Source organism: Halyomorpha halys, unplaced genomic scaffold (genome assembly GCF_000696795.3).
Source record: "Halyomorpha halys isolate HHAL.00 unplaced genomic scaffold, Hhal_1.1 Scaffold396.1, whole genome shotgun sequence".
NCBI classification, from domain to species: domain Eukaryota; kingdom Metazoa; phylum Arthropoda; class Insecta; order Hemiptera; family Pentatomidae; genus Halyomorpha; species Halyomorpha halys.
The window spans coordinates 1,125,841-1,136,135 of record NW_027111420.1 but is presented as its reverse complement, the minus strand read 5'-3'; the positions used below and the strand labels follow the sequence as shown (position 1 = coordinate 1,136,135).

Sequence of the window (10,295 nt, the reverse complement as noted above, 5' to 3'; positions counted from 1 at the left end):
AATACCAAAGTTAGTAAAAGGTAATACCCAATAAGATTTATTCCTTTTTCACATAATAAAGCATTAACTAGTTAATTGTTTTTTCTGTTTTAGAGGGATCGGAAAAAATAAATAAATAAAATAAAGCCAGTATGTTACAGCAGTTCAAGCGTGTTAAATCGTATTCCCTCCTACAGCAAATTTACTTGTTGTATATATGTGTATACAGTTGTAAATATCAATAAATAAATTATTAAAAAAAAAAATTCTTTGATTTATTAAAATTTTTAAATTGAAAAATTAAAATTTTAATGAAAGCTCAGTTCTTTCTTTTTTTAAACAATTTATTATTTTAGGTATCTATTTATTCAATTTGTAAACAAATAACGAAAATGTTAGTCATGGACGCGGTAAATATAATTTTATTGGCGTCATTGTTTACCTGATATATTTATATGAAATCCCTTTTCATGATTACTGACGTTAGACCTACTATACGATTTAATTTAATAGTTATTACAGCAATATCAATTTTTTTATAACATTATGTTGTTTATTATATAAGTATCAAATAAGTCGTTGCCAATATACCTTCCCCGTACACCGTCGATCACCTGATCCTCCAAGCGTACCTATTATCCCATTAACGACTGAGCGTTATCTTTTTATTGTAACCGTAAGAAAGATAACGTGGATTTAGATCATTGCCATAGGAAAATCTCTCGATTACCTGTTTTTATAGCAGTCTGGGTAGTGTCTTATCCGATTGTGTAATCGTCTTTGCAAGGTCTCTAATAGATCTCAATTGTTGATACTTTTTGTGGAAAAATAAAACACTTATGTTGTATTACAATATGAAATGTATTTGTATGATTTATACGATTCTTTCTAAAGCAGGACCATTTTTCCAGTAACCCTTCATTTGGTTAAACTGTAAGAGATATTAGTGATTACGTTATATACCTAAAACACTATCCTTGATACACATATTAGTATGTTGGCATATAATATAAAATTTCACAAAACGTGATAATTGTTTTCAGGGATTCAGATAAATGAGTAAAATTTTATGACGAATGTACAACGGTCACTTTGCCGACTCCTCCTATAAGCGTAAACCACAAAAAAACAAACAAAAAAATGCAATTTATTTATAAATGTGGCGAAAAGTCAAAAATTTATATTCAAATTTTATTTCCATCAGAATACAAAAAAAAGTTTATCTCATTCGAAGTTATATACGCAAAACAAGAACTGAATAAGGTTAGAAAATTATGTAATGTATTCAATAAAATTTGAAGTAGGATTACTATTAAACTTAGCGAATAATAATTAAATTGTTGAAAATAATGGAAACGCAGTTATTTCGAACAATTATAATAGCACATACAACATTATTTTTGTATTCTGAAGATGGTCAGGGCTGTGGTCAAGAAGGAAGAAAAACTATTTATACATTTTCTGCCGACGTTTCGACGTTGACGTCTTCGTCAATGCTGTTAGGTGGAAGTAAAAACAGAGAATCCTCAAAAATAAGGGGATGAGACTCCATTTCTATTTACTCTATATAGCTCTCTGTTTACATCCCCACTTAACAAACCTGATGAAGACTTACGTTGCACATCATCAGGACTGAATCTATGGGGAAGGCAGAGAACCAAGAAAGGAATTGAAGAGAAAGAAGGGAGTCCTTTCTCATTTCACTGCTTCCCGCACAGAATCGTCCCCTAAAGATCTGCAATATTGGTACAAGACTGCCACTTGGACCATCTTATCCTTAAATATTATTAAATACTATCTGTTTTCGCGTTAATTAATTTGATTTATAATTAATTTTTTTTTTAGGGCTAGGCGGCGTGGTGAAGAGCCAAAGTCCGTCTCCTCCGCTGCCCCAGGCCAAGAGAGGACTGAGTCCAGACGAATCCGACCCTGCCCGGCCCATTACAGAGGTCTGTTATTCATTATATATTTATTTGTGTATATATATATATATATATATATATAGAGAGAGAGAGGGGGGGGGAGGGAGGAGAGCGAAATGTTAGAACCACTTGAACACACATTTGTTTTTAACATATTGAATAGAATTAGAGTCCTATTCATATGATTTTTATATGCCATTATATATATCCTCTTGCCATGAAAGACATGTCGAATATTAACCACTAAGGAGCAGATATTGTTCTCTATTAGCCTTAGAGGAGTTGATGAAGTTGATAATTAGGTTCTATAGGAGAAGAGGGCTGTCGAATAACAATAGGCATCAGTTATAAGCCCTCGATCAAGTTACACCTTTAATTAAAGTTTACCACTTGGCTACAACAGCCATCTATCTGTTCTCGAGTGCTGGAGGGTCGTTCGTAAGTATCTTTCGATATCATTAGCTGGCTAATATTGTAAGGCAGTGACAGGAAGAATACCTCGAGGGGGTCGCTGTCAGATAATTAATTTCAAAACTGAATAAGAGCTGGGTGCAATACCTTTAATACTTACTCTCGTGTAATTAAGGTAAAATTAGGGTGCCTCAAAACGTTTTATTTGTACTTTTTCATATTTATAAATTTGTTTGCTGTTTGTATTTTTTTTTTCCTTTTATTTATTGTATTTTAATATTATTTGTATTTTTTTCTTTTATTTAATTTTATTGTTATTTGTACTTTTTTCTTTTATTTTATCATTATTTTTACTTTTTTTTTCTATTATTTAAATGTATGAGTACTGTTTTTATCACTTACTTTTTTTTTGTATATACAGTAAGAATGAATACTCAGAACGCTAATACTTATTGCCCTTAATTCTTATTATTCTTCAATATATATATTTTTTTTTATTTGCAATTCTTCAATAATTCTTAGATTGTGATTAGTTAGTCTTTTTCATGAGACTATCCTCCCCCCCCCCCATTATCAATTGTTAAAAGTAAATCAAACCGTTGTAGAACCACCACACTTATCAGCTCCAAACTGGTTCGATTTCTACTTCCATTAATTAATTTAAAATTTTTTTAATGGTGAATTTTACCATAAAAAAAACAATTTGATATTGATTAAAAAAACGTCAATTTTTCCAACCTGTTCTGCTAATATTGTGGATTAATATCTTATAGTTATGAATCCCTGAATTTATCTTAAATATACTTTAATCTTGGTCTTAACATCAAATGAAGACAATTCTGGATGTTGGAAATAGCAGCATGGATGTTCATAAACCTTTCGTTTGAATGTGATAGGCTGTTGCATGACTAACAAAGGACCAAGAAAATCGTGAATCCTTTATGATATCACATAAAGCTTGAGTAAACAGCTAGGGCAGAATTACATAGAGACACGCAAACGTTTTATTATCAACAAACACTCTTTTTATCGTCAACTGGTTGTAATAAAAAGATGTAAGTTCTCAGTCTGAAATAATTTCGAAAAATTAAGATGAAGATTATTTTAAAAAAAAAACCATTTCGACTTGAATTGGATAAATCAATAACTTTTTTAAAATTTTAATTGTCGAATAATATGGATCATAAGCGTTCTATGTATTCATACCTGACTAAAATAAGGTAAAAAGAAAGAAAAATCAATAACAATAATAGTAAATATATATATATAGTATTTAATAATTAATGTTTTTATTTTCTCCATCTTCTATATGAATCAACATGCCAGACCCTTCACCTCTGGATTTTGAAATAGGACCATCTAGAATGGCCATTTCACCAATAATAAATAAGCACTACAGGTAACCTTAAAATACCAAAGTTAGTAAAAGGTAATACCCAATAAGATTTATTCCTTTTTCACATAATAAAGCATTAACTAGTTAATTGTTTTTTCTGTTTTAGAGGGATCGGAAAAAATAAATAAATAAAATAAAGCCAGTATGTTACAGCAGTTCAAGCGTGTTAAATCGTATTCCTTCTTCTCTTTTTTGACATTTTTCTTTCGCCAATACTTAACTTATATACATATTAGAAATTAATTCGACACAGTAGATACTGATTAAATGTTAACAGAATAATTTATAAACCTGATAAATGAAATTAAGTTGAAGCAAAAATAAAATAATCACATCTGATACAATTTAAATCATAAAGTAAGAAGAACTCTTATTCAGAATTATTTAGTTTTAATTTTATCTAAAAATTAATAGTTTTAATTTAAAATTTAATCCAAAAAAAAATTAAAAATATAAATGATATACGTATAACGGATATTTTATATATGTACCCTCCGGTAGGTCGGGACGTCAGATTGAGAATGAATCAATGGTGTCGTTTAACATGCAAGCATCGTCCAGATCGATGGTGTTTGTTTTAATTTGAATTTGCTTTCTTCCTCCACATCTCCTAGTTTATCAGTAAGCGTGTGGCTTACGAATGTATTTTTACCCAGAAAAAAATTCTACCATAAATCGATTAAAAATCTAGTAGATTCTCAATGATTTTTTTATTTACATTCTATTCATAAAATTGTCTATATTAAGATATATTCAAATTATTTTGATGGATGATAATACCGCTTGAAGAATTTCTCTTTATTCTTAACACTTTAGCCCCCATTATTTCTGTTCCTACTATAATCTTATAATACAAAGGGATATACAAAACTAGTTGAATAATTGGATACTAAAAACGAATGTTGCTTTGCTTAGAATGTTAATATATAAAAAAAAATTATTCCTGACCTATTTATTTGATATTCCAATCCCCTGATTCCCGATTATCAGTCGGGTTTCGAACATCTAATTCCACTATTCTACAACACCATACTCTTTCTTTCGACAGCCTTCGTTTATTCTTTTAAAAGCACAAATGTACCTTGTGCCTCAACTGCCACAGGCTCTCTTGACACAAAGGGCTCTCGAGTGTTCCTTAGGTCTACAACTACCATAGCGTTTATAGGCTATGTTCGGTTGAAAGCTCATCTCCCTATTTAAGAAAATTATAAATACTGAAACACAATTACTACTTTTGGATACCTAACACTTTATTATATTCCAAACTTGTTTGTAATATATTCCTAAATTACAAGTGAAAGATTATTCTCGTCGGGTCGAGTAATATTGCTACAAAAAATTCTGTTAATAAATAAATTAATAATGTTATTAAAGGAAACACTTTTTTGTATTATAATTAATATTTTTTACCTCCCTAATGAACTAAGAAAGGTCTGAGTCCAAAAGAAATGACATGTCTCTGTGTCTGTGCCACGTTCTTCTTCTGAACGGATTTCGTCCCCTGATCATGTATTATATGAATGGGGCAATCTGTACTCGACACCCGTTACGCAATAGCCAAGAAAAGTATTTTTCTCTAGAATGTAGCCAAAACGGATCAAACGATATTGTTGAAACTTGAAAGCTTCTACTTACAGCTTTATAATTTGTTATGTATAATATATATCGTACTCTTGTCCTATATATCTCGATCAAGTATCGCCAAAATGTTTCATCGAAATCGTGCTCCCATGTCCCTACCCTCCAATTGTATTTTTTATATTAGTATTCAACATTTCTACTTAGCATTCCTTGCCAAAAAGCTTTCAAGACAAACATTTGTATAATGTGAATTGCTCTGAATTGATACGAAAATAGGCTTTTTTATGTTTGTACACCGAGATAGCAGACGTTACAACCATCAAATAATTTTTTTTTGATAAAATACTTAAACTATAGACGGTAGTATAAGAATTTTGATACAGGGAATTTGTTTCGAATGGAGTCAAATTAAACTCAAATAATAATATTATGTACTATTTTTATTAGAGCCAACGTTTCGCCCCAAGTTGCAGAGCTTTGTCAGGGCTAAAAAAGATACAAACACTTAACATAAGTAAAAAAGTAACTGGAAAATTACAAGGGTATACAATGAAACGTAAAAATTAAATAACGGTAATAGTAATACAAAGAAGAAATATTAAAGAAAGTACAAATTAAGAGATGAAAAGGAATAAGAATAAAATCAAATGAAAATGAACGATACAGAATTCATACCTGTTTTGAAGGAAGTCAAAGTCAGAGTGAACGGTTTGTATTGGGAGGAGTGGGGGTGGCAGTTAAGTGCGTCACATTTGAAAATAATTTTAAAGTAAAAAGTGTAAAAAATATGTAAATAATAAATTTTAATAGAGGGGGAGAAGAAATATTTTTAAAAAAATTAAAATTTACATGGATAGAAAAACAAAGAAGAAATAAAGTTAAAATAATGGGCTACAATAAATATAAATGATCAAGAAAGATAATATACCAAATGAGTTGGGATACAGAGGTATGTAAAATTTACACTCATTTGGTATACTGTCTTTTATATGAATTTTGATTTCTCTGACGAGGAGTATATTAATTATAGATTATATTATTATAAATGTGATATGGTGAAAATATAAAAGTACTAAGAATGAAGAATAATTTATTTATATTTATTCATTGTTATTGCTATAGTTCCATGATATCTAATTTTTCATAGAACTGATGAAAGAATAAATTTTTGACGGAAAAATCTCCACTTGTTAATAAAATGTTGCATTTGCTGTCCGTATTCTCTCATGACTGCACCAAAATCAACTTTTTCTGGATTATCATTTTTTTTAATTATAAAATATTCTCGTTTAAATTAAATGTTCACTATAGATAACGGTAGGATCATGTTCACTCAAAAGTATTTAATATAAGTCCCGTTAGTGGATCCGGACACCATGTGAATATCAGTGGTGTTGAAACAGTATAAGGAAAAGTGCGGATTTTAAAATACGATTATAGATACGGACATGGCAAAGTTTGCGTTGGGATAGCTATACTTAACAGTTCCGCGAAGCGACATTTATTGCCTACGGAAATGGCAGAATGAAATTCATTGAGAGTTTTCCTGGCACTAATGTGCTTTGAATAAATGTCTGGTCTAAATGGCAATGGCCAGGAAATTCCAAACTCTTCTTAAACTTTTAGTTAAATTTTAAAGATCTGATTCAATGGCAGAAAGATGTTGCAACATTGCTTATCAGCAATCCTCGTTTAAAACAAAACACCAGCTTACGTATAAATAAAACTGAAAAAGTTAGTAAAAATAAAACGAAAAATATCTCCTATTTTTTAGAAAATAGTTTCATCCTTCCTTCATATCGTGTTTCCAAGCACACTTTGTTCTTCTAATGAACTTTTTTTTAATTAAGCATCACATCGTCTAGAACAATAGAGTTTAGAGAAAACAAAATCTGGTGTGTATAATGATTGGATTATTAAAAAAAAATTATCATATTTGATTTTCTTATTTAGAAGTATTATATTTGGAATAATTCATTAATTGTAACTTCTTTTCAAATCATGTAAAATCACTTTTCAGATCAAAAAATCTGTCAAAGCTTTTGATCGACATTAATAGTACCATTCATTTAAGTTAAGTGTTGTTTTTTTTAAATTCTATATTTTTTAGAGGTTATATATAAAGTCCTTCTTTTAAAAAACTACTTAACTGAATTTTACAAGTATACTGTACACAATATAAATTTAAAAATACAAATATTTTTATAAAATGAACTGTTTGAGATAAATGGTTAAAATTCGAACATTTAAATGATTGACACTATTTGATATTTTTGGTATTTTAAGTACATTTTATTGGGGGAAAAAATGTGAAAGTTTAGTTGCCAAAGTCTTAAAGAAACATCAGATTTATTTATCACACAAAATAAGAAACATTTTCCAACTTTTTAGGGATAGTGGTTAATGTTTGAAAGCTCTATCATAAAAAGTAATAGTTCTATTGAGCTCATTTGGGTTTCAAATTTTAAAAAACTATATAGGCTTTTAAAGTGAATTGCAAAATTCCTAATATGGCATATTTTTGTAATTATTCAGTAAACAATTGAGTTAATGGCGTAAATATCGCTTAAAATTCGAAAGATCGTTTCAGTTTTTCTCTTAATAGCCAACTTTATGTGGTCAAACTATTTTAATTGCTCCCTTTCATCAGTTACGTGGAAGTAATTAAAATGTTACTTTCAAGACATAGATGCAAAATTCTTATGGAACGGTATAATAAATGGAGAAACAATTTAAAATCCTGTTGCCTGATATTAAAACTGAAACTACAGACAAAACCAAAAAAATATATAAATAATATTGGAAATGTACATGTATCATTGAGAAACTTTTTACAGAACAAAATTAGCGGTCCGTAACAAATGACAGACTGTATGGGTGCAGGCAGGGGGAGATTTTGCCCTTTAGATTTTTTCCACCCAAAAAGGAAGAAAGAAAGAAAATTTTGAACTTATTTGATACATGGTTTCTTTCTGGAAACATCCTGTCATTAGGAAGGTAATGACAGGGGAAGATGGTCCAAAAAATCATCAGAGACAAGTCAAAAAGTAAGGCAAAACTGCCTTATATTTCCATTGGTAAACCTTGTTATTAACGATTGAATTTAGTCGTTTCATATTCAATAATTTATTGTGATTATAGATAATCAAACTATAATAAGTAATGATTGAATTTTATGACGTAGAAATAAAATAGTGGTGGTATTTCTTGGAATGCGGAATTAGATATCTTTATTTTACCCAACGTTTCAGAATGGAATCTACGTATGTGTATGTATATATATATATATATATATATATAGAGAGAGAGAGGGGGGGGGAGGGAGGAGAGCGAAATGTTAGAACCACTTGAACACACATTTGTTTTTAACATATTGAATAGAATTAGAGTCCTATTCATATGATTTTTATATGCCATTATATATATCCTCTTGCCATGAAAGACATGTCGAATATTAACCACTAAGGAGCAGATATTGTTCTCTATTAGCCTTAGAGGAGTTGATGAAGTTGATAATTAGGTTCTATAGGAGAAGAGGGCTGTCGAATAACAATAGGCATCAGTTATAAGCCCTCGATCAAGTTACACCTTTAATTAAAGTTTACCACTTGGCTACAACAGCCATCTATCTGTTCTCGAGTGCTGGAGGGTCGTTCGTAAGTATCTTTCGATATCATTAGCTGGCTAATATTGTAAGGCAGTGACAGGAAGAATACCTCGAGGGGGTCGCTGTCAGATAATTAATTTCAAAACTGAATAAGAGCTGGGTGCAATACCTTTAATACTTACTCTCGTGTAATTAAGGTAAAATTAGGGTGCCTCAAAACGTTTTATTTGTACTTTTTCATATTTATAAATTTGTTTGCTGTTTGTATTTTTTTTTTCCTTTTATTTATTGTATTTTAATATTATTTGTATTTTTTTCTTTTATTTAATTTTATTGTTATTTGTACTTTTTTCTTTTATTTTATCATTATTTTTACTTTTTTTTTCTATTATTTAAATGTATGAGTACTGTTTTTATCACTTACTTTTTTTTTGTATATACAGTAAGAATGAATACTCAGAACGCTAATACTTATTGCCCTTAATTCTTATTATTCTTCAATATATATATTTTTTTTTATTTGCAATTCTTCAATAATTCTTAGATTGTGATTAGTTAGTCTTTTTCATGAGACTATCCTCCCCCCCCCCCATTATCAATTGTTAAAAGTAAATCAAACCGTTGTAGAACCACCACACTTATCAGCTCCAAACTGGTTCGATTTCTACTTCCATTAATTAATTTAAAATTTTTTTAATGGTGAATTTTACCATAAAAAAAACAATTTGATATTGATTAAAAAAACGTCAATTTTTCCAACCTGTTCTGCTAATATTGTGGATTAATATCTTATAGTTATGAATCCCTGAATTTATCTTAAATATACTTTAATCTTGGTCTTAACATCAAATGAAGACAATTCTGGATGTTGGAAATAGCAGCATGGATGTTCATAAACCTTTCGTTTGAATGTGATAGGCTGTTGCATGACTAACAAAGGACCAAGAAAATCGTGAATCCTTTATGATATCACATAAAGCTTGAGTAAACAGCTAGGGCAGAATTACATAGAGACACGCAAACGTTTTATTATCAACAAACACTCTTTTTATCGTCAACTGGTTGTAATAAAAAGATGTAAGTTCTCAGTCTGAAATAATTTCGAAAAATTAAGATGAAGATTATTTTAAAAAAAAAACCATTTCGACTTGAATTGGATAAATCAATAACTTTTTTAAAATTTTAATTGTCGAATAATATGGATCATAAGCGTTCTATGTATTCATACCTGACTAAAATAAGGTAAAAAGAAAGAAAAATCAATAACAATAATAGTAAATATATATATATAGTATTTAATAATTAATGTTTTTATTTTCTCCATCTTCTATATGAATCAACATGCCAGACCCTTCACCTCTGGATTTTGAAATAGGACCATCTAGAATGGCCATTTCAC

At 29.5% G+C, this 10,295-nt stretch overlaps 1 protein-coding gene across 1 annotated transcript in view; it reads left to right on the top strand.

Moving 5' to 3' along the window:
* The window catches only part of Epac (Exchange protein directly activated by cAMP), a gene marked incomplete at its 5' end in the record, with an annotated part of 138,657 nt that overhangs the window by 93,418 nt on the left and 34,944 nt on the right, over positions 1-10,295 (top strand). The window contains 1 exon segment of the mRNA XM_014422935.3: positions 1,825-1,928. Within this exon segment, the coding sequence (XP_014278421.3) occupies positions 1,825-1,928 (104 nt within the window).